General features: G+C 40.3%; 1 protein-coding gene across 1 annotated transcript; it reads left to right on the top strand.

The window, feature by feature from the left end:
• The first annotated feature begins 12,105 nt into the window (after positions 1-12,105).
• LOC111520258 (disintegrin and metalloproteinase domain-containing protein 21) lies at positions 12,106-19,568 on the top strand. The gene is made up of 2 exons (XM_023182879.2): positions 12,106-12,193; positions 17,014-19,568. The coding sequence occupies exon 2, from the start codon at positions 17,165-17,167 to the stop codon at positions 19,331-19,333; it is 2,169 nt and encodes a 722-aa protein (XP_023038647.1). The 5' UTR covers positions 12,106-12,193; positions 17,014-17,164; the 3' UTR covers positions 19,334-19,568.
• The last annotated feature ends 5,174 nt before the right edge of the window (positions 19,569-24,742 follow it).

The raw sequence follows: 24,742 nt of genomic DNA, 5'->3' as shown, positions 1-24,742 counted from the left end.
TGGTGATATGCTTGTAGTCCCAGTTACTCTAGAGGCTGAGGCGGGAGGATCATTTGAACTCAGGGGTTTGAGGCTGCAGTGAGGTATGATTGAAGCACTGCACTCTAGCCTTGGTAACAGAGCAAGACCCCATCTCTATTAAAAAATAATAAAAGTAAATAAATTTAAAAAATAACCAATGAGGGAGCTTTAATATGTAGGAAAGCAAATGACAGAGAAAATGAGATTCTACTCAGAGGAAACAATTGAGAAAAATTACAAAATCAGGCTGGGCGCAGTGTCTTGCCCCTGGTGTGTAGCCTCTACTTCATGGTCCAAGATGCTTAAAATGGATTTGGAACTTCATCATATCTACATTTCAGGAAGGTAATGAAGGAAAGGCAAAGAAGACCTGGAAATGTCACAGACTTCTTGTAATCTCAGGGATGGAAATGTGCCAACCATAAAAATCAGGGTTATTATTATCAACTGAAAATGGGAGAATGGATATTGGGATGCCATTGGTAGTCTCTGACACAAGAAGTGACACTTTCTGTCTGAACTAACCTTTCTGTTTATGACCTTGAGTTATGTAAAAAATATGGAACGAAGTGGCAACTTCAGTCTATCATTCACAAAATTAGTGGAAACCTTGCCTCACCTTAATCACACCTTGCTCTATTTTTGCACACTTCCTGTCATATATTCACTTTGTCTTTCTAATCTCTCTTGTCTGCTTCAGTCCCCTCCTACTTCAGGATTTTATTCTATCAGCCTCTTTGATGACCAACTCATGAATATGTTTGTATTTGAGACTCATCCACCTCTCCTTTGACATAGCATTTGTTCCAACTTTTTGCCCTTACCTATTTAGTTTCAAATTCCTGCATATTTTATGTTTTCTATGCTTCCTTAGGTGATGAAATTCTTTTCTGATTGACAAACTTTTTTCTTTATTGTATTATTATTACATTTAATCAGATGATATTAGTTTGTTAGTGTTACTGTAACTAATACTAGAGACTGTGTAATTTAAACAATGGAAATTTATTTTTTCACAGCTGTGGAATCTGGAAGTCCAAGATCAGGGTGCTGGTAGAGTTGGTTTCCTCAGAGGCTTCTCTCCTTGGCTTGCAGATGGCCATCTTGTACCTCTGTCTTCACATGGTCTTTCCTCTGTGTGCACACATGTCTGTTTCCAAATTTCCTCTTCTTATAAGGACACCATTCATATTAGATTAGGGCCCATCCTAAGGACCACATTTTAACTTACTTACCTCTTTAAAGACCTTTTCTCCAAATATGGTTACATTCTGAGGTACTTCAGCAGATGAATTTTGCAGGCATACAACACAGCCCATAGCACAGATTCCAGTGAAGTGACAACCTTTGGCATTGCATATCTCTGCTCTGGCCCATTACATGTTGATTTTAAAGTTTAGACCTGATAGCAGTATCATTGCTTTAATTTTCAAGTTCTTGCAGAAAGTTGCACTGCTGACCCCAGCTATTGATGACAGCAGATATCCACAAAGCATTTACAATTATTTTATCTTCTATTCTCCTTTTTGATTGGTACTCTTTATTCTTCTGTATATGTATGCTATCTTTATAAGAAGTCTAATTCAGACCCCTGGCTGTAATGCCATTAATATGCCAGCTGTCATGTCTCTTCACTGAGCTTCAGTCTTGTGTAACCCAGCTGTCTACCTGACATCTCAAAATTTAGATGCCTAGCAGGCATCTTAAATTATGATAAAATGAGAATTCCTAACCCTTATACCCCTAAACTGATACCTCCCTTAGCTGTTCCCCTTCCTTGAGTAACTCAGTTTACTCAGTTCATATCTTAAGAACAGCTTTTGATTCCTTTCTTTCCCTTGCATTCTACATTCAACCCATCAAAAGTATACTTGTTGCTATGTATGAAATACAGTCTGTCTGACCATCTCTGATACTACCAGCTTATTACAAACCACAAGTATGTATTGCCACTACTTCTACTGTTCTTTCTGAAAGTTTTTTCTGCTGCTCACTCGATACCTCCCATCTATTCTTCCCTCAGCTGGAGCAACCTTACAAAGATGTAAATCAGATCATGTCATGCCCCAATCTAAATCTTTCAGTCATTTCCATCTCATGTAGAAAAAAAATCAATATCCTTAACATTGCCTCTAAGACCAGATAATCTGCCTTTGTCAAGCTCCCTAACTCATCTACTACCACAACCCCCTTCCCTCACTCATTACATCTACACTGAACTTTCTTCTGTTTCTCAAACAAATACCTTTGATTCAGTTTAGATCTTTGCATTTGCTGTGCCATCTGCCCCACTGCTTCTTGTTCACTGCTTTATCTCCAGTACCTATAAGAGTTGCCAACACAAACTTGGCTTTCTTTTTGTTTATTTTTTTAAATTATTTTTTGTAGCAATAGGGTCTTGCTGCATTGCCCAGGCCAATCTAAAACTCCTGGCCTCAGGCAATCCTCCTGCCTCAGACCCCCGCAAAGGGCTGGGATTATGGGTATAAGCCATCGTGTCTGGCCTTATAATAGGCTTTGAATGAATGAATGAATTTTAGTGATGATGAAACTTAAACTCAGTCACTTGCTAAAGGTCACACTGCAGTTGTCATTTGCTGTCTCATCACCTGCTGTAGTCACTAGTGTACTAGTTCTACTGCCTGAATTCCTCTCAGCTGTTCTCACTGACATTGCTGATGTGCTCAAAATGAGTCACATACACCAGTGGAACGGAAGAGAAAACCCAGAAGTAAACCCATATATCTACAAAGGACTAATTTTTTGACAAAGGTGCCAAGAACATACATTGGAGAAAAGACAGTCTCATCAATAAATGGTGCTAGGAAAACTGGATGTCCATATGCAGAAGAATGAAACTAGACCCTCTGTCTCTCAACATATACAAAAATTTAAAAAATGGATTAAAGGCCGGGCGCGGTGGCTCACGCCTGTAATCCCAGCTCTCAGGGAGGCAGAGGCAGGAGGATAGCTTGAACCCAGGAGTTCGAGACCTGCCTGGGTAATATAGCGAGACCCCGTTCTCCACAAAAAGGGGGAAAAAAAAAGACAAAAAAAATGGATTAAAGACTTATATCTAGGACCTCAAACTATGAAACTACTACAAGAAAATATTGGGGGAAACTCTACAGGACACTGCTCAGGGCAAAAACTTCTTGAGTCATACCCCAAAAGCACAGGCAATCAAAGCAAAAATGGACAAACAGGATCACATCAAGTTAAAAACCTTCTGCAAAACAAAGGAAACTATCAACAAAATGAAGAGACAACCCATGGAATGGAAGAAAATATTTTCAAACCACTCATATGACAAAGGATTAATAACCAGAATATGTAAGGAGCTCAAAACAACTCTATAGGGAAAAAATATAATATTTCTATTTTAAAAATGGGCAAAATATCTGAATAGACCTTTCTCAAAAGAAGACATACTAATGGCAAACAGGTATATGAAAAGATGCTCAACATCATCAGTCATCAGCAAATCGAAACTGTAATAAGATATCTTTTTATCCCAGTTAAAATAGCTTTTATCCAAAAGACAGGCAATAACAAATCCTGGCAAGGATGTGGAGGAAAGGGAACCCTTGTACACTGCTGGCATGAATGTAAATTAGTACAACCACTATGGAGAAGAGTTTGGAGGTTCTTCAACAAACTGAAGGCGAGTTACCGTAAAATCCACTAATCCCACTGGTAGGTATTTAGCCAAAGGAAATGAAATCAGTATATCAGAGATGTCTGCACTCCTGTGTTTATTGTAGCACTATTCATAATAGCCAACATTTGGAAGCAACCTAGTGTCCCTCAACAGACGAATGGATAAGGAAAATAGTACTCCATTGTGTATATGTATTACACAACTCCTGGTCTCTATGGAACTTTCATGGTGTGCTACGTTGTGTCAGATGGCTGGTAAATGAAGTTCGTTGTCCCCTTTGGACCTGGCCCTGTTTATCATAATAGATGGATCCCCGGGTTTCTCAGAGGGGCATCTGCAAAGTTCTGGTGTGGCCAGATCAAAGGCGGCCTGCTTGATCATCCTGAACTTCCTTCTTGACCTCCTGGGGTGAGGGCTCAGATTTCTCCCTTTGGGGTGTAGCCTGGGCATATCGTCATCTGAGTCTGGCTGCTCAGGGCCCAACCTTGGTAAAGGGGAGTAGATTGGGGTATATGGAGGAGGAATTTCTATCTCCTCTGGTGATTCCTGCAATACTAGTTTTTCCTGTTGCTTTCCCTTTGTCTCTGTAGCTGACAGCAAAACTGATTTTCTTTTTTTTATCTTAGGCTCAGCTTGAGCTACCAGCGTTTTGCAATAAGCTGCCAGGCAGGGCTGCAGCCGTGCAGGTCAAATTTGGACTATATTTAGCCATGAGTCAATGTTAGGAAATTGGTCTGAATGCCCTGGCTGTCCTCCAATCCCAGTGATCTTAATATACAGCCAATTGTTTCCCTATCTATAGTTCCTTCGGCCAGCCATCTGACACTAAAAAAGGGCCACTCTATTACACAGAGAGTTCTCAACCTCTTGGGTGTCAACTTGATCCCATAATCTCCTGCATAACCTTTCCTGAAGTTCTTTAACATACATTCTAATGGGGTGGGTTTTGACGACTTCCCTCCCATTTCCTCCCAGTTATGGCACAATTCACTCACTCTTTTACTTTCGCTTCAGACTAATTAGACCATCCCCCTCGTGGGAGTATTTCAGATGCCACTTAGCTTAGCATCGGAAGGTTTGTATAAACCCCAGACCCGGACCCCACAATTACTAAATTGTGGGGCACTTCCATAAGCCGTATGTGGTAGCCCCGAAAGAAGTTTGCCACTAGTATTGGTCGGTCCCACACTTCACTCGGGGCGTATGGTCTATGCTAAGAAACCTGCGGCCCCACACACTTCACTCCCCACATAGGTTCCTTTTGAAACCACCTCTTTCACACGCATTCACACACCTCCCCGCTCCCAGTTTCTCTTTCCTGGTTGGGGTGTAGGTTTCTTCCTAATTAGAGAGCCACTCTCACGTCCTGGGTCGGAGTACTAGGTACACCCCAGGAGGTGATCAGGCTCCCCTTCCGTCCTTATGGGATGGGTCCTGCCTCAGGCCCAAACCTTACCATGCTCCTATAATGCGCTATCCCTGGAATTGTCCTGTAGCCCCTTAGGTTCTATTGCGCTGTCAGGGAGGGGCCCCGAGTCGTGGGAGAGCAGCTTCCTTCTCCGGGTTTGAGATACCCCGGTGGCATGTGAGGTCACGGGTCTCCCCCAGCCCGGGGCCCTAGACCCACAGGCAAAGGAGACAGCAAACCTGTCATCTCCACTCCTGGCCAGCTCGCCAAAATGTTGTGGGAATCAGGAGACCAGAGAGAGCAATGGGTGGAACAGGAGGATTTTATTAGGTGGTCACCGACTCAGCGGATTCATATCCAAAGGCTGAGCACCAAACAAAGACAGGACTTGACTTTTATACATATATCTGAAAAGGGCATGAAACCCATAAGGTGGGTAAGCAAGCTTACAGAAGCAGAACAAAGGCAGTTCATGAAACAGTGACAGGTTTTACAACTCAGGCATGTCTTGTGACCATTGCCATACTGCACAGCTAGAAAACAGGAACTTACAAAATCCTTGCAAACTTGCAGAAATAGTTACAAATGTAGTTGTGGGAGCAGATCAAAGGATAATGGTATAGGGAAAGAATTTCAAAGGGGGAAACTGGTAAGAACAACTTGTTTTTCTTATCCTTGCTCTGGGTTGGGGAGGTGTTGGGAGAGTCTCTGGAGCTCATTCCTTTGGGCTCTGGCTTTTCAGATAGTATTATCAAGGCCCCACTAGGGCTCTGCCTATTGTTGGCATTGGAGTGAGTCAGCCAAGTACAGGAGTACTTGTTTTTCCCTTTACTTATTTTTCTTTTTACATTTTCTGCTTCATTAACTCACATGATCACAAGGTCATCAGCAGGCTAGGGGCAAGGAGAGCCAGTCCACGTTGTAGAACTGAAGAACTTGGAGTCTGATATTCAAGGGCAGGAAGCATCCAGCACAGGAAGATGGAGGCTAGGCCAGTCTCTCTTTTCACAATTTTCTGCCTGCTTATATTCTAGCTGGGCTGGCAGCTAATTAGATTGTGCCCACCCAGATTAAGTGTGGGTCTGCCTTTCCCAGCCCACTGAGTCAAACATTAATCTCCTTTGGCAAAACCCTCACAAACACACCCAGGATCAATTCTTTGTATCCTTCAATCCAATCAAGTTCACACTCAATACTAACCATCACACCACTATTTTCTCTTCACAGGATATGAGACTTTACAGCCTGGTAAAAATGAGCTATTGCAACCTACACATCTAGAAATAAGCCATCTTAACCATGAGAGATCACATGAAACAAGACCAGAGACTCATTTCCTTGTAAAATGCTTTCTCCAAAGGTTTTTTAAAAAGAAAAGGGGGGAAATGTGAAAGGAAAATATCTTGGGCCCCCTCAAGCTGGGAACCACTGAGGGCAAATCTGTCTCCCATTCTATTCAAAGTCATCTCTGTGGTCACAAAGATAGATGCATATTTTGATTGCCTCCTTTGAAAATACCAGAAACTCAAAAAAATGCAACCATCTATCTCTCACCTACCTGTGACCTGGAAGCCCCCAGTTGCGGGTGGGGGGGGGCTTGCTTTGAGTTGTCTCCACCTTTCTGGATGGAACTGATGTGCATATATTGATTGATGTCTCATGTCTCCCTAAAATGTATAAAACCAAGCTGTGCTTCAAGCACATGTCTTCAGGACGTCCCGAGGCTGTGTCATGGCTGCATCCTCAACCATGGCCAGATAAACTTTCTAAATTAACTGAGACCTGTCTCAAATTTTGGGGGTTCAGAATCCATAAGTCTCTTTTTATTTCTTGATGATTAAAGTCACATTTACTAAAAGGCATTATAGCTTTTATTTTTTCTTCAAAAATATTTGATCCTAGTGTTTATCCTTCTTTAAGTCAATTAATTAGAGCTCTTTTTAAAAATAGACATCACACACTACCCCTATATAACCACACAGATAAGCAGAAGCAGATCCAGTAGTTATCAGATTTTCAGTTCTGCAATCTCCTAATTGAACTGTTCACCTCTGAGTGGTCCCTTTAAGAGCATGGCTAGGAAAGCATGCAGTTTCTAGGGCCTACAAAACAGGTATAGCTGGAAGACAAAATCAGATTTTGAGAGGGATTCATCTGCCTCCAATTCCTAGGGCTCCATGAGGAAAACAGGGGTCTCTCCCAAAATGGAATCTGTGGCACCTTTTCTGTTTTTCCCAAGAAGCCCCAGGCCATCAGAAATTATTTTAGGGCCTCTCATGCATGCCTTAAGGGTGGCAAGACAAAATGGAGAAAAAGAATTCACCTGACTGAGAAAAAAAACTTTCCAGCAAAACAAGATCCAAGAAGAGAAAAACATAAAGGCCTTTTAAATATACCTAGAACTTGGAGATCCACTTTTAGTTAAGATGAACACTCTTTAAGAAAGTCCTTTTAAATCCCTTATTATGCAACTTTGGCCATGCCAAGCAGTCAATATTTCTAACTTTTGAACTTTATGAAACGTAACTTCCCAGGTGCTCACAGAAAGGAAAATTCAAGGTGGTTCATGGAAGGGAAGAGAATCAACAAATGGTAAAGGTCACACAGATATCAAACCAGAAAGGACTCATTCCCTAAGCCAGGATTGAACCTGGGCCACCGTTGTAAATGGCAGAGGCTAAAACAAAGCACTGCCACATGGTTACAAGTCATGCTTCTAAGTACCTAAAATATGATGGAGGCCTTCAGCAAAGTTTGCCACTGATCAGTTTTCCAGGCTGGCTCGAGCAGAAGGCCTATGGAGTCATAGGCCTACATCGCATCCTAAGGTACCTCTTTCTTAGAGAACCGTATAGAGAGGCATGCAAAGCACACCAGATTGGCTACAGCTTAAGACCAACCTCCCGAATCCTTTTTCGTAATTAAAACTTTACAGAGAATATAAACAGTGATCCTTATCATTCCCTTTACCAGTTTGCACAGGGAAAGGGGGAGCCAAAAGCTCAACTGGTTAAAAAAAAAACCCTCTTAACCTTTTGCCAGCATGTCAGGCTTCTGTGTTCCCTCCCCACTGAGCTCAATCCCAAGACAACTAGTGTAAGGCTTGGGAAGTTAACTTTTCCCAGTTTGGAGGCTACATCTGAGGGGAGTGTCCTGCAGCATGGGGACACAAGCATCCATCTGTGAACAGAGGACAGAGGAGGAAAAAGGAAAAATATGGCATTTTTTAAAAGGAGCCCCAGGACTCAGGATGCATTCAGGGAGGTACAGACTGAAGATGAATGGCTACTCATCTAGAAAGAGGGGAGCAAGGTGTCCCTGGTTCCCTTCTCTTCCTAGCAAATACCCAGGGTATATGAGGTAGAGAAAACAAGGCATGTCTCTTTCTTTCTTCCATCCTTATGTTTCTGAGTTCCAGCAACCACAACAGGTTACCACCCATGGGTATCAAAGCAGCTTTCACCCATGTTAACAGAGGGGTCTAGGGGGTGGAATTATCTTCTCTTACCCACATATGCCCTATCTCCCCTGCTGTCAGTAGCCTTTGAGTTCCTGAACTTGGAATTGAGTTTGGGTAAAAAATGTTTCTGGGGTGTTGAATTGCATGGACTCCTTATAAGCTGAATGCTAAGGTGAAGCTGTGGATTTGAGTCCTTCTCCAACAAGGGATAGAAAAGAGTGTCTTTGAATTGGGGTCCCAATCTAGTAAAACATCTTCTGAAAGAGAAAAAAAAAAAGCCTTTCACATAAAAGTTAACTTCTGACCTGGTAGAGAAAGGAAAAAATAACCTAAATGCTGGGCTGTGTTAATTGCTGAAAAAATGGAGAAAAGAAAAAGATGCCTGGGGAAGAAACCTCTTATTCTTATGCAAATGAGTTTCTTCAACTGGGAGAGAAACTTTTAATTGCTGTTTCTTCCCTGGGGCTTGGACTGAGCTGGACCCCTTGGCCAGGGGAGGGGAAGACTCCATGGGTATGTGACAGGAACGCTGGCCAGCTGTTGGTGCAGGGCATGGGACCCTGAGGCTGCCTTGGGGCCCGGGCAATTTCCTCTACCCTCAGAAGAAGTGTGAGGACAAAAAGGCTCAGAAATGAAAGGGAAAGAGATTTTTGGGTCCGCACTTTACTCACCCCTCCTCATGTCCCTCTACGGGCTACCAAATGATGCAGGATTTTTTGCTCCTTAGTTCAGCTGAAATCCAGGTTTCTGTCTCACAACCAGGAAAAATTAGGCACTTGGACAAATTGAAGGATGAGGAGGGTAGATCTATTAGGCAAAAACAAAGCTCAGCAAAGAAAGAAGGGGTCCCGCCAACATGCTACCACCTCACAGATCGAAGACCAGGCCACTTCACACAAGCTGAAGAGGCTGAGCCCCTCCCCCAGCATAAGATGTGAATTCCTGATGGCTCCACCCCATTCTTCCAGTGAATATACGGGCCCCCAGTTCATTGTGAGCCTGCTCAGGCAAGACCATGGGCAGTTTCCCTTATCTGCCTCCTGCATCTATCAGCTCTATCTTTCCTAATAGATGGATCCAAGTCTCACCATTGTCATCTTCTCAGAATTCTCCTTTTTATCCTTCCTTACACAAAATGTAGTGTGCCACATATACTTCTCTTAATCTTGTTTTTTAAACTTACTGACCCTGGAAATCATTGAATATTAATGTAAAGAGATAATCCTTTTTCATTTATGACTGCATATTATTCATGATGTAGAAGCATTGCTGTTTACTTCATAGCTTTCCAATGATGGAATTAGAATTGTACACAAAGCTTTGGTAGTACACATTATCCCACAATAAACAATTTTGTACAGATCTGATTTGATCTCTTTGGAATGTAACCGTTTATATTAACACCTCCCAAAAAATGACATACTTAGGTATAAATCTAACAAAACATTTGGTATTAACTATTTCTCTATGTTCAAGTTTGCTGATTTTTTTTCTCTATTCTCTATCCTGCTGTTGAGTCATCCAGTGAGTTTGGATTTGGTTATTGTACTTTTCAGTTCTAAAATTTCTATTATTTTCATCTTTATATTTTATATTTCTTTCCTGAGACTTTCTCATTTTTTTGCTCCAAGTTTCTATTTTTTTCATTTTAGTCATATTTGTAATTGCTCATTGAAGCAGTTCATGATGGCTGTCTCAAAATGCTTATCTTTTTGTTCTATGTCTGTTGACATTAAAATGTTATAGGCTTCTCCAGATTGCTTGAGGTTAAAAGAAAACTCACGTATTCACCACCATGTTATTCCTTAGCTCCCAGGGTAGGTAGCTTCTCTGCATGATTTTCTCTACCTTTCTTAACCTTCTTATGTTTGTTTTCTATTTAAAATACAGTGTTTTTACTTGCACAATAAGTCCTCACATCAGCAATAGGTTCTCAGAAACTGTGACTTTAACAATGCAAAGTAACATACAACAAAACAAATTTTTATTTGTCTCATCAGTGTTATAATGAAACACATTGGACAAAACAATGTTATTTCAGTACCTACTGCACATTGTTTCACCTAAAGTTGCAGTTTCCAAGAACCTATTCATGACATTGAGGACTTACTGTACTTACTAGGAGTAATAGGAAGAAATGTGTCTGTTCTATCTCTTCTGGAACCAGAAGTTCTTAGTGGTGATTCTACAAAGAAATAAATGTTGTCTGGGTACTTGTAATCCTAGCACTTTGGGAGGCCAGATCACTTGAGCCCAGGAGTTTGAGACCAGCCTGACCAACATGGAGAAACCCTATCTCAGCTGCACTCCAGCCTGGGTGATAGAGTGAGACCCTGTCAAAAAAAAAAAAGAAGAAGAAGAAGAAGAAATAAATGTTATTCCTTCTTACAGCTAGAGAGATCAAGCCAAGCTGCTTTCAGAAGCTTTCATTCTTTTCCTACCTGTAGATCTTGCAGGTTACTATTCTGTCAAAGCAGGCATTCTATTCTTCCTCAGTTATCTTTCTCCCTGCATAGGGTTTCTTTGCTCTGCTTACTAGTGCTACTGGCTTGCTACTAAGCTTTTTCCATGATTGAATGTATGTGGTTTCCTCTACTTTCATTTTTTGGGGCTACGTATACTTAATTGTAAGTGATGTCTGGTATAAAAGCAGAGGTTATCCACTGAGTCCAGCGGAAGACAAACCTCTTTGTATCTACCCCTCCTAAGGCAGAAGTGTCTCCAGTTTTGCCTACATGAGCAAAACAGTTTATGAGAACGAACCTCTTCAGATTTCTAAAGAAACCAGCATAAATAGTAGAATCTTTTCCAGCAGGAAATGGAAGAGGACTGTAATTAAAACTGCTTCTAATTGATGGTTATCTCATGAGGCTCTGATTCTACCAGGTAAATTAAGAGTTGACAAGAATCTAAAACAGAAACTCCCAAAGTTAGAGTTAATATTTTATTAAATTAGTCCTTATCCTATGTAGTTTTTATATATTGAACTCACCTTATTGATTATATATTTTAACAAACACTATACCATAAATTCTCCACCAACCATTTTGAGCATATTTTTCTCCAAAACATTACAGTCTAATAGAAGATGCAATTTTTAAAACTCATGTATAAAACAGAAAATAGCAAGGATATAAATTTTGTCACTCAAAAATGTATTGCATATTATAGTTATAAAGAGAGTTATAGGATGTTAATGTTTTCTGGATTATTTAGGAAAGATTTGATAATGGAAGTGGAATTTGATCTTGCCCTAGAAAGTTACCATAATTCAGTTCAATGAGAAAAATGATTAGACAGTCTAGACCAGTGCAGTGGGAGGAGCAAAATTACGAACCTGTGCTATCAGGGTTCATAGACTGGAGGTGAGGAAACAACCCAATTCCAACTGTATTGAATTTGGAAATGAGTATAGAAATGGCAGGATGAGAGCAAGATATTCTTGAGAGTCTATTATTATTTCTGTAGAATTGAAAGTTCCTTGTTGCTAAGTAGCTAAATCTAGAATTTAGTCACCTGAGAGACAAAAGGGAGAGGGCTTATGTTTCCCTTTGCTCTGTGGCCTCAGCTACAAACCATTGATAAAGGGTGGTATAAACCATCTACACAGAAATGGCCGTGGAAACTACTGTTTCTTCTGATGGTAAGTCATCAAGTTTGGTTCTATGCATAATTTGGTATCCAGAGTAGTCCACTGGATGCTGTGAAGTCTCTGAATTTTTGTTTTGTTTTCATTTTTAAAGATATGAGTGACTTGAGCATGGGTGTAGGTAGGGTGATGAACTATTCCAGTTGGGTTGGGACTGAGGGGATTGCTGGGTGCAGGACTTTCAGTTTTAAAACCAGGACTGTCCTGGGAAAATCAGGATGAGGTAGTCACCCCAATTGCCAGTGAGGAATAGATAAAGTAGTAGAAGATGAAGATGCAGTTGAGAGTAGGGAAAATTGACAGAAACAGTCCTCAAGTAGGTGGGAGAGATGATCTGGAACTATGAGGGGCTAATGAGACTAGAGAGGGAGTAAGGTAGAGAACAGGTAGATGTAGGTGGATTCAGACGGTGAAAGGCCTAGAAACCATTTTGTCTTTGAATTTGATATATATATATATATCTCATACTCCAGAGAAAGAAATCCATTTTATATTGTGACACTGTGGCCTTACACACACTTACACCCAAATATTTGGCACTGTGTGTTCAAGAGTTGCTAAGGATCTTCTAGGGATGCCTTCTGATATTTCTGTTCTATTCCTTTAAGGAAAACAACTGCAGGCTATAACCAGCTGAATTACTTTCATGACTCTAATGGGACAGATATTAGTGACAGACAGATAGGAAAACAGTGCTTTAGGGCATTGGAATAAGAGGGAAGATAGGTAGAGAGGGGTCTTGATGAATTTGAAATAGCTGTGGGGAAAGGAAGAGTTTATCAAACATGAATAAGTGGGCTGTTGGCTCACTTGACAGTCCACTGATGCTAGAGGACATGGGTTTAGAGTGGCACCACCTCACAGTATCCCTGGTAGAATGATGGTACTTCAGGAGCTTTGGTCTCTGTAAGTCCTAGGAATGAAGACAGTGAATCTGGCCTGCAGATATTTTTGAAGTTATTCTCCTGTTATTGCCTGCTCTCATGCTGAGCTCCAAGAAAAAGAATAATATGATACGAGTTTATGTAGCTTATCAGTCCTTTCCACAACATTATATCTTTGATTAGTGCTTCCCATTTTCAATCCTCCCAACCACAACAACTGTCACTCCATAATAAGCAGAAAACATATCAAGAGAAATACCAAGAGCAAATCTGGCAGTTAGAATTTCCTCCCAATTCAGAGATCTTTGTTCTTAGAAGTTTTGTCTATGAACTTTGCTTTTCTCTTCCATGCTACTTACACCTCGTGGAATAAGGTGCCTAACTTGCAGCAGTGAAAACCGCCCGGATGAATCCAGCCTCTTTAGGCAATTTGATGGCAAGGATAATGTTCAGACTGAAACAAGTTTTCCCCATCTTCCAGCATCCACATAGCCAATCTAGGACAAGAAAAGAAAAAAACCTTAAATACTTTATATTAGAAAGGAAAGGTACTTGGTTAACTAACTCTACTGTGATTGAGAGACAATGAGAATGGATTTTCAGCTACTGGCACTATACATAAATGATGAAACTCAGAATATTAAGGAGGTGCGAATGCAATATCCAGGAGAATAAAGAAAACAGCAATGTGGCATAGAAAGTTTTAAAATATCTACTGGATTTTATATCTCTATTCCTTAGGCTGGGGATCCAGGACAAGCCATTTCAGTTTTGATTTCTATATTCTCTTTTTAAGCCTTTCACAAACACATTGGCTTTGGGATTTTTTTTTTTTTTTCCAGAGTAGCATTGGTGGCTTTGATGTAGGAGTGGAGAAAGTATGTGAAGATTTAATGCAGTTCCTGCCCATCCCCCACCCCCCAACAATCTCTGTCACAGTTAGGACTTTAGAGAATTAAAGATGTTGGCATACAGTGCTTGAAGGGATTAAACTGGTAGCAGAGCTTGAATGGATTGGAAGACAAGAACATTGAGTGAAATGGGAGACGATGAAAGAAAAGTGGGTTCTCTTTGAGTTTGAGAAACAGGTATAGCAGAAGTAAGGGGGAGAGCGGGGAGAACTAAAATTGTTGGTTAATTGCTTAGGGTATATGAAATTGTGTGTTGACAAGGTATACATTATGACTATGAGTGGGTGGGCTGAATTACACTGAAGATGAATTGAAGAGGTAAAAAAAAAAAAAAAAAACTTAAAAAAACCCTGTCTTGTTTTCAGATGGGTTGTCTATATACTTGCTAATAGTACTTTAAGATGAGGGTAGGATTTTTGGTGGAAAATAATTTTATTAGTTAGGGGCCAGAGCCTTTCAGTTTTGTCCAAGTGTGATAAGGGTGGTTGAAGACACATCTGAAAAATAGTGTAGTCAGATATTGCAGGATAAATGATTTGGTGTTGATGTTGTGGGCTGTGGAGAACAGGAACTCTGGACCTTGTGGTACATGTGACTTCTGAGGATGGGGTTTCTCAAGAGGAAGCCTTTAGGCAAGCAGTAAATTCTATTAAAGCTCAGGTTTAATAAGGTAAGTAGATGTAGGGAGCTTTCTGTGAAGAGGTTCAGGATGGAGTTGGTTCATTCTCTGTCTCGCTCTTTCTCTCTCTCTCTCTTTCTTTCTCTCCCTCCTTTTGTCTTTAAAGGAAGACTCTGGAAAGCACAAGGGAAGTTGTAAGAGGAGAATATAAGGAAACTTGAATCAGGGCAAAGAAAGCGTTGATTAGAAATGGATTCAAAATCCAGGAGATGATTGGTGTTGAGTCAGGCATGTTCATTTTTATATCTTCTATGTAAGTCTTCTTAGATTAGCTTGATTTAAATGCTTTTCCTTTTTGTTCTTATAAGAAATGGCACCTACCTTCATCAATACATTGATCACAGTCAGAGATGAAACTAAGTTTTTGGGCCTGATGCACCTACAGGATGAGGGCCCACTTCGAGAAAAACAATACCAAGTTACAATTGCAGAAAATAAGTATGAAAATGAGGATCTGTTTAGCCTAAGAAAGAAGCTGCAACAAATTATAAATATTAAAAGGTTGAAAACGCCATAAACATCACAAAATTTAATCCCCTCATATTTATACTAATCAACTTCCTGACTCACTTCCTTGATACCTTTTCCCTACAGTTTTCAAATTGCTTCTTATTTAATTGCCTCCCTTAAAAGAATTATTTTGTTATGATTTCTATAGCAAGAACTGAAAGGCATTTGCCTTTCTCTAGTATGTTTAATAGAAATTTAGTGTGTATTATTAATAGTTTAGAAAAGAAAATTCAGCTTCACAGCTTGTTATTGGTAATGAGATAAATAATTAAATTTACTATTGTCAAATTTTAGAAAACCTTTATTAAGTCTTTTATGTGTGCGATGTAATATTTCAGGGTGTTTGAGATTTTTCTTGTATAGTGACTAATTTTGATTACTTATAATCATATGACTTTCATAAAGTCCATAGCTGAGCCCCTTACAGGGTCTTTATAGAGGTCTGTACAATGAGGATCCCTGAAGCATAAACTTTGTTATCTGGTTTTGATCATGTTATATTATAATTATCTGTTTTTTGTTTGTTTCTACACATGCTCAGTGCTTATTAGCCTCACTTTTCACAGTCATTTGAGACTATGATGAAATATATAGACGGACAATCTCCTCAGCAAAAAAAAAAAAAAAGTCATGAAATATATAAAATATCGAATACAATATTATAGACCTCCTGAAGCTTATTCTTGCTCCTGCCACAAGTTTCTGCACTAAATTGGTAATTTATTTAATGCTCTGTATTTTGATTTTCTTTCTCTAATATCTAGAACAATGTCCTGCACTTTATATGCTCCAAACACATAAAGACTTGTTTAATAAATAGAAAAAGAAATAGATAAGTATTGCCAGCCAGACTGTATGACAGGTGCAAAAATTCCCTACTTTCAAAAACTCTTGGTAAATATATTTGAGCAAACATTGGGACTCTTCCCTGGCAATCCTAAAATGCCAGACTCTCCAACGGTTTTGCCCTAATAAGACAAGAGTTCCTTTTCCCAAGACCTTTAAACTGCACCAATTCTCATTTTCTCTTCTGAAAGCTTTTGCTTTTGTCTTTGGGTTTCTCCTATGGCTAACTGGAGAGAACAACATTATTCTCTCCTTACCCTTAAATGATGTCAATGTTTCCTGAATTTTTTTTTCTTTTCTAAAAATTATACTACAATATGAATACATTTTAGTAGCATTCACTTACAATCCAAGACATTTCACAATTCCTCCTCCCTCTTTCCACTTTTCATTGTACACAGAGCTATATGAGGCATTACAGAGGATACTAAAATGAAAGAAAATCATAAACCATGCAGTCAAGAATCTTTCAGTCTAATGAAGTTATGAGTAAAGATGAATACAATGAGGAATAGCAAATAACTTTGAGATAAAGAAACTAAAGTAAATCGTAAGACTGATGCAACTTGACACAGAATTGTGATTGTTTTTGATGTCTCCAGTTTGGACAGTCAAAGGAGACACTATCAATAGTTATTGCAAGGGCAACAGGCATAAACTAATATTATCTTCGACAAATTGAGATATAGAGTCACCCTACTCTTAAGTTTCTTTACTTTTGCTTTTACTTTTTATTATGGACATGTTCATACTGCATGTAAAGATTGAGATAATTATTTAAGTACCCATCTTCCAACTTCAGCTATTATCACCACATGGCCAATGTTGTCTTCTCTATACCCCCAAACTCCCTACCTCATTTACTAAAAGCAAATCCAAAGCATTTTCTTGATTCATCAACCAGTTTTTCACCACTCCCTTCTTTTTCTCTCCTGATCCCTTACTTATCACCTTTCCAACCCATCTTTTTATTTTTACTTCCAGCACTGCAGTTCTGATCTAACTCTGCCAGGACACAGATCCATAGGGTCAGCCCTGCATCCTGAGCAGCTTAGAGGGAGGAGCCAGACCAGAAGTGCCTCACACCTTGTCCTCTTCTGCTCTGGACAGATGGCTCCATGACGACAACTTCATAATGGCAGTGGATGGGACCCTAGTGTACATCAGGGTCACTCTTCTGCTGCTCTGGCTTGGGGTGTTTTTGTCCATTTCTGGCTACTGTCAGGCTGGGCCCTCCCAGCATTTCACTTCCCCAGAAGTGGTGATCCCCTTGAAGGTGATCAGCAGGGGCAGAAGTGCAAAGGCTCCTGGATGGCTCTCCTATAGACTGCAGTTCGGGGGCCAGAGACACGTTGTTCATATGAGGGTCAAGAAGCTCTTGGTTTCTAGACACCTCCCAGTGTTCACCTACACAGATGAGCGTGCCCTCCTGGAGGATCAGCCCTTCATCCCAGATGACTGTTACTATCATGGTTACGTGGAGGGGGTCCCTGAGTCTCTGGCTGTGTTCAGTGCTTGTTTTGGGGGCTTTCGAGGGGTATTACACATAAATGGCCTCACTTATGAAATTGAACCCATCAGGCACTCTGCCACATTTGAACACCTGGTTTACGAGATAAACAGTAACGAGACACAATTCCCAGCTATGAGATGTGCCTTAACAGAGAAGGAAGTAGCACGCCAACATTTGGAATTTGAAGAGGCTGAGAACTCAGCTCTGGAACCAAAATCTGCTGGTGACTGGTGGACCCATGCATGGTTTCTGGAGCTAGTTGTTGTGGTGAACCATGATTTCTTCATTTACTCTCAAAGCAACATCTCAAAGGTACAAGAGGATGTATTTCTTGTTGTCAACATAGTGGATTCCATGTATAAGCAGTTAGGTACTTATGTAATTTTGACTGGAATTGAAATTTGGAATCAAGGAAATATTTTCCCAATGACAAGCATAGAACAGGTCCTGAACGATTTCTCTCAATGGAAACAAATCAGTCTTTCCCAACTACAGCATGATGCTGCACATATGTTCATTAAAAATTCACTTATAAGTATACTTGGTCTAGCCTACATTGCAGGAATATGTCTTCCACCTATTGATTGTGGAGTGGATAATTTTCAAGGAGATACCTGGTCTCTTTTTGCCAACACTGTGGCCCATGAGTTAGGTCATATTTTGGGTATGCAGCATGATGAAGAATTCTGTTTTTGTGGGGAAAGAGGTTGCATCATGAATACTTTTAGAGTGCCAGCAGAGAAATTCACCAATTGCAGTTATGCTGATTTTATGAAGACCACCTTAAACCAGGGATCATGTCTGCATAATCCTCCAAGATTGGAGGAAATCTTTATGCCAAAGCGCTGTGGGAATGGTGTGGTCGAAAGAGAAGAGCAGTGTGACTGTGGATCCATACAGCAGTGTGAACAAGATGCCTGTTGTCTGTTGAACTGCACTTTAAGGCCTGGGGCTGCCTGTGCTTTTGGGCTTTGTTGCAAAGACTGCAAGTTCATGCCATCAGGGGAACTCTGTAGACAAGAGGTCAATGAATGTGACCTCCCAGAATGGTGCAATGGAACATCCCATCAGTGTCCAGAAGATAGATATGTGCAGGACGGGTTCCCCTGTAGTGACAGTGCGTACTGCTATCAAAAGAGATGTAATAACCATGACCAGCATTGCAGGGAGATTTTTGGTAAAGATGCAAAAAGTGCATCTCAGAATTGCTATAAAGAAATCAACTCTCAGGGAAACCGTTTTGGTCACTGTGGTATAAATGGCACAACATACCTAAAATGTCATATCTCTGATGTCTTTTGTGGGAGAGTTCAATGTGAGAATGTGAGAGACATTCCTCTTCTCCAAGATCATTTTACTTTGCAGCACACTCGTATCAATGGCGTCACCTGCTGGGGTATTGACTATCATTTAAGGATGAACATACCTGACATTGGTGACGTGAAAGATGGTACTGTGTGTGGCCCAGGAAAGATCTGCATCCACAAGAAGTGTGTCAGTCTGTCTGTCCTGTCACACGTCTGCCTTCCTGCGACCTGCAACATGAAGGGGATCTGCAATAACCAACATCACTGCCACTGTGGCTATGGGTGGTCCCCTCCCTACTGCCTGCACAGAGGCTATGGGGGTAGTGTTGACAGTGGCCCAGCATCTGCAAAGAAAAGAGGTTTCTTGCCACTGATTGTGATTCCTTCTTTGTCTGTTTTGATTTTCCTGTTTACTGTTGGGCTTCTTATGTATCTACGACAATGTTCTGGTCCCAAAGAAACTAAGGCTCATTCATCAGGTTAAGAAAATGTCTCTAATTTAATATTCCATGCATTATTACACTTTAGTCTCTTGGCAGTAGAAATGGTAGTACATCCCTGAAACAGCATATTTCTGACCGTTTCCAGAAAGCTGCAAAGATCTTCCCTTACGTCAGAACCACAAACATTGTCATTAAGTTCAAGTTATTCTTAACATGTTTCTATCTATTGTTCATTGTTTTAAGCAGCAAATAAAGCTACATCCTTCCCTCCCTTTAGTCCTTGTTGTGTTTCTTGTGCACAGAGATGACTTATGGGAAAGGCATGAGATGTGTCTGCATCAGAGAGTCCAGGGGTGAGGCTTACCTCTCTGCTGACATTTATCAATGTGGGAAAATTACTTAAATTTTCTGATGTTCTGCTTCAAAATCTGAAAAGGTGTAGGGGTGATAATAATATTTGTCCCCCCCAACTTCTTTTATTTGGTAACCAAAAGAGAGAAATAAGTGAATTTTTGTTAAGTATAAACAAATTGTTATCTGATGAAATTTCCTGATTTTGCTCCCTGTGTGCTTCCTAGCCTTTTGTCTTAATTTGACAGTTTGGATATCCTTTTGGATCATTTGCTTGCTTCACATACCAAAATATAATCTCCATGAAGGCGGGATTGTTTTCATCTGTTTTGCTCACCATTGTATCCTCAATAGCTGGAACACTGCACAGTGCTTACTACTCAATAAATACTTAAATGAAGTCATGAATCTGAATGGAGTATTAAATACATGAAATTATGAAAAGTAAAAATAATATTTTGATACCTTGGGATGTCATTCTGATCCTCTTTTTTAAACTACTGGAGCTGTTGCTCAAAATTAAACTTTGACTATTTAAAATGCTGCTGTTTGTACCTGGCGCACTTTGCTGGTCTTTTCTTCCCCCAACGTATCTTCTCCTCCATCTATTCTCCGTGTTTTTGGAAAGCCTGTCTCTTGAAAACACAGAATGAGTCAGATACCCTTTGTATTGATAAGTTAACTTATGAATGGCACTCTGTAAATTGAGTCAAAATACCTTTTGCATATCATTTTTCATTATGTGTTGCCAACTTTGCGTCTTCTATTTCATGTTTCAATATATTTGGCTGTGTCATTCTCTGCATATTCTGTGTACATGAAATCTCCAATTCCCAAAATGCTGTTTACCACGCTGCCCCTACTCCCTTGCCCTGGAAAACTCCTATTTTCTCTCAATAGAGGTTAAATGTTATATCTTCGTAGAAGCATTCCTTATGAAATGGTAAGTGTTCTACTTGTGTGCCCTGTCACTTTGTGGTCACCCCTTTATGGTTTGATGCCCTCTAGGAATAGAGATGGAGAGGGTCCAACAATGTGCTAGCAAAAAGAAGCAGAGGACAGCTACTGGAGCCACACAAGGAGGGAGGAGTGAACCAAGAATGCAATCTGGTTAAATCAGAGAAAGCACCACATGTTGTAAGTGTACACATCCATATGGAGACAAAAGATAGCTGCTCCAGTTTATTGATTGTTTTTTGAAAGGCTTTATGGTAAAAAAAAGCCATTGAAGTTGATTAAAATAAAATTTGTCAGCCTAATGTTCTTTTATATTTGCTGAGTTTTGTATTTCTACTTGAGATTACTTTGAAATAATCCATTGTTTCTGGGATTATGTTGGTTTCAGCCTTTATGCTTAATTGTGGAATTTATTTTGCTATAAGGAATGAGATAGGTATCTAATCGTATACTTTTCCAAATGGGTAGCCTGTTGTCCTGATACACTTCATAGAATAAACCCTTTATCACTGCTTTGCTGGTAGGTTGGGATCCTGTATTGTATTTTAAAGTTAATTCGTTAGAGTCACCTTATTTTACTTGTAAATTTTTACAAGAAGCAGTGCACTTTGCAATATTCTTATTTTAAGAAAAGCTGCTTAGTTATTTTATATTCACTGAGTTAATTAGAGCTCTATCAGTCAATTATATCAGGATTGGTGGGTAGAATTAACCTGTTTATAACAAGCATAGAGTCTTACCTCCTGTTTTAATTTGGATTGCCCAAAAAGCAGACCCAGAGACAGGATTTAAGTGGAGTTAGTTTTCTGGGAAAGCACAAACAGGGTAGACTAATGAATAGGTTTTCTCTGTGTACAACTGGAGCCATCCCTGTGCGCTTTCTAAGAAGTCATGTGAAACACACCTTTGATTAATACTCCATGGTTCAGGAGAAAGCTGTAAGGAAAAGAATATCTGAGATATAAGCATGTGAAGTGGTAAACTCTCAGAGCATGGAGATTGTCTACTGTGGCTGCAAGTGAACTCAAGTGGAACGAGAAGATGTAGGGTGGGCTTTCAGCATCTACTGTACCCAGGTTCCTTAGAAAACATATGCTGAGGCAAGGATTAAATCTAAATGGTTTACTTGGAAAATACAATCCTAGGGAAATGGGAGTAAAAGTAAACATATTTGGGGCTGGAAAGTCTGGTACAGCAGATGCTGGTGGTACCTGCCTGTATCCTCTTAGGCTGAACCTTGAGGTTGTCTGTAGCATTGATGACAAGTCCTATACACACTAATGGCTTTCTACTTTACGGGGGTGTGCTCAGTGCACTCATGGCGCAAGCTGGAAACCAGAAGGAGTTAAATCATCTGAAAGCAACTCCGGACCAATGAAAGATGTTGTGTGAATGAGCATGGTAGTTCCCCAGTCCTCATGGGACTTCCATGTGGCGTTGGGGTCCAAGACAGGGTGTACATTGTTAGTATAACAGGAACTGGTTCTCTCTACCTTCCCTAAAACAAACAAACAAACAAACATACAAAAAAACAAAAACAAACCCAAACAAACAAACAAAAAAACCCAAAAGGCTTTCCTTTTCTTCACAAAGTCCTCTTTGTTCTTTGAGCACTTACTGAAAAAGCTGACTGGAGACTATCTCAGTCTATTCAGTTCTCCCTCTGATCCTCCACTATGGACTTTCTTTCAAACTGTGTCTTATTGTTATTAACCTTTACTGTTTTCTTAACAGTTTAGGCACAGAACTAACATCGCTTTGCATGAGTTTTCCAAACCCTGGCCACATGAACTAAGCCATCTGATTGCTGGTATATCAGCATCTGGATTATACAAAATTATCTGAACTTATTTTCATTCCTGCTGATGCAGGTGCCTGGTGGGTCAAGTCCGGAGCACGGACGCATGACAAGATATGGCTTCCATGAAAAGAAAACAACGTCACACTACCTCTCTTTTTGGTGAGTTGGACACCTGTGTAGAAGGTTGAGGAATGTCGTTTGTTTAGGTAAAGATATTAGAAGGGGATTTTTCCCTTTGTACTGAAAGCAGAGATGATGCAGCATCTTTCACAGGTAACTTCCCAAGGCAGTAGCACAATCAAACCCTGTGACTTGATGCCACAGATGGCACATAAGCCTCTCACGAAGGTCATAAATGGTCCTGACACTCTTATGGTACAAACACTTGCCACATCACCAGGTGTTATGGATGGCCCAGAAGTCAGCCCTGTGCATCTTGGATTTGCTCACTTGCTGTCCTCATTAGATGGATAGGCACCAAAGATGACATGGTGATAGCATGGTGAGTATTCAAAAAATGTGGAATAACTTGGCCAGGTGACAAAATCAAGCCCTATAGCTGCCAAAACCAAACTAAATATCTCCTATATCTGATATTGTGCAATCTGTTCTGCTCCTATGGACTGACAGGGACACATACAGATTCACAGATGCCAATATGACAGAAGATCAGGCACAACAAACCCCAAGCTGTTGGGTCACAAATTTGACTCTGATATTATTTGTGAACCACACTGGTCTTTTTATACTGCGTGGTGACAAGGTCTATGAAGGGTTCTCACCTACATGGTCAGAATGATGGGGACTCAGATACCTAATGCCTTTGTCACCAGGTACTCCTCCTTCAATGCCAGCCAAATTATAAACTTGGGCTCCTTTGTTTATAAAGTAGTGCCACACAAGCATACTAAATGAGATGTTACATAAAATCCCCTTATACGTCACAATTCTAAGTTCCTTTCCATGCTGAGATCCATTTTCCCAGGCTTTGGAACTTATGAGAGGGAAAGGGCAATTCTCAATGTTTCCATGGTAATAGAACAGGAGTCAATATTACTATGCAAGCACTGAGAAGACTCCAATCAGAAGTTAACAGTTTAGCCTCTGTTGTACTTCAGAATCACCATGTCCTGGATAGAATGACAGCCCAAGAAGGAGGAGCTTGTGCAATCATTGGTGAGGAACGCTGCTTATATGTAAACCACCAGGGACAAATAGAATCTAATCTGAACTTTTTGAAAGACAAGATAAACACTCTTCATCATATAAATGAAGCTAAACCATTCAATTGGCCTGACCCATTGTCAGGGATAGGAGACTGGTTGAATGGAGTATGGGTAAATGTGTTTAGATTGTGGTTTGCTGCTTATTAATTCTCCTTCTAATCTGTGTTCTTCTCTCCCTTTGCAGATCCCTTGCCACTCAGCTGCTAACACAACTCTTCTCTCCACAAATACCAACTCAGCTTTTAATTTGAAACTGTTAGGGAAATTTCAGACAGGGAAAATAAAGGAGTTAAAAGTGTGCTACTCTAAAATATGCCAAATTAGTGTATTGATTACTTCAAGCTCAAAGCACTTTGGAAACTGTAGTTCCAGAAGTGACTATCTGACCTGGCTTTTCCTGCATATAGCAAGCCATAAAACTTCCATGGAGAAAGATGCCTTCCCTGTGCCAGGACAAGAAAATAACCGTATCCCCAGGTTTGGAAATTTTTGCTGCAGTAGACGTGTACAAATAAACTAAAGTAACTCTTATCTCCCACTAGCTCTATAACTCCTCCTTGACACTCCACCCAATAGATCTCCTAGTGACTTCCCTGGAATTCACTGTTCCTAGCTTAGATCTTTTTGTGTCATGGCTCCAGTCCCTGTTGGACGGGACAAAGGGGGACGAACGTGGGAATAAAGACAAAGACAAAGAGTATATTTGGATGATGGGGTCAGGGGGCTCCTTGCTTCTAGTGAACAAGGGCCCTGAGCTCCTAGCTTCCTTCATATTTATTGAGAAAAGGAGATAGGGAGAAGGAGGTGGTTGTCAGTAGGCTGCTTGACTCAGTGCAGGCCTGCACGACTGCATTCTCTGAACAGTAGTCTTCAGATGTTCCAGTAGATAGCCTTAAGGAGAATGGTACCAGGGAGTGATTGCACTCAGCATACCTTCTGGCAGCTGTGAGTTTGCCCATATCCTGCATTCATGATAAACAGTTTGTTGTTTGATCATATAGCCTCCAGTGGAATGCTGAGTAGGTTACAACCCACAGGCTTTTGGCTTTCTACACTTTTGTCTTGTCATTTCTTCACAAATTTATTGTTCTTTTTCCAGTATAAAAACTTTCTGC

This window comes from Piliocolobus tephrosceles, chromosome 6 (assembly GCF_002776525.5).
Source record: "Piliocolobus tephrosceles isolate RC106 chromosome 6, ASM277652v3, whole genome shotgun sequence".
Lineage (NCBI taxonomy): Eukaryota > Metazoa > Chordata > Mammalia > Primates > Cercopithecidae > Piliocolobus > Piliocolobus tephrosceles.
Note: the sequence above shows the minus strand (reverse complement) of the source record. Positions and strands in the feature narration are given on the sequence as shown.

Excerpts from the sequence above, each read along its gene's own strand:
- LOC111520258 (XM_023182879.2), top strand. The coding sequence starts at position 17,165 with ATGGCAGTGGATGGGACCCTAGTGTACATCAGGGTCACTCTTCTGCTG.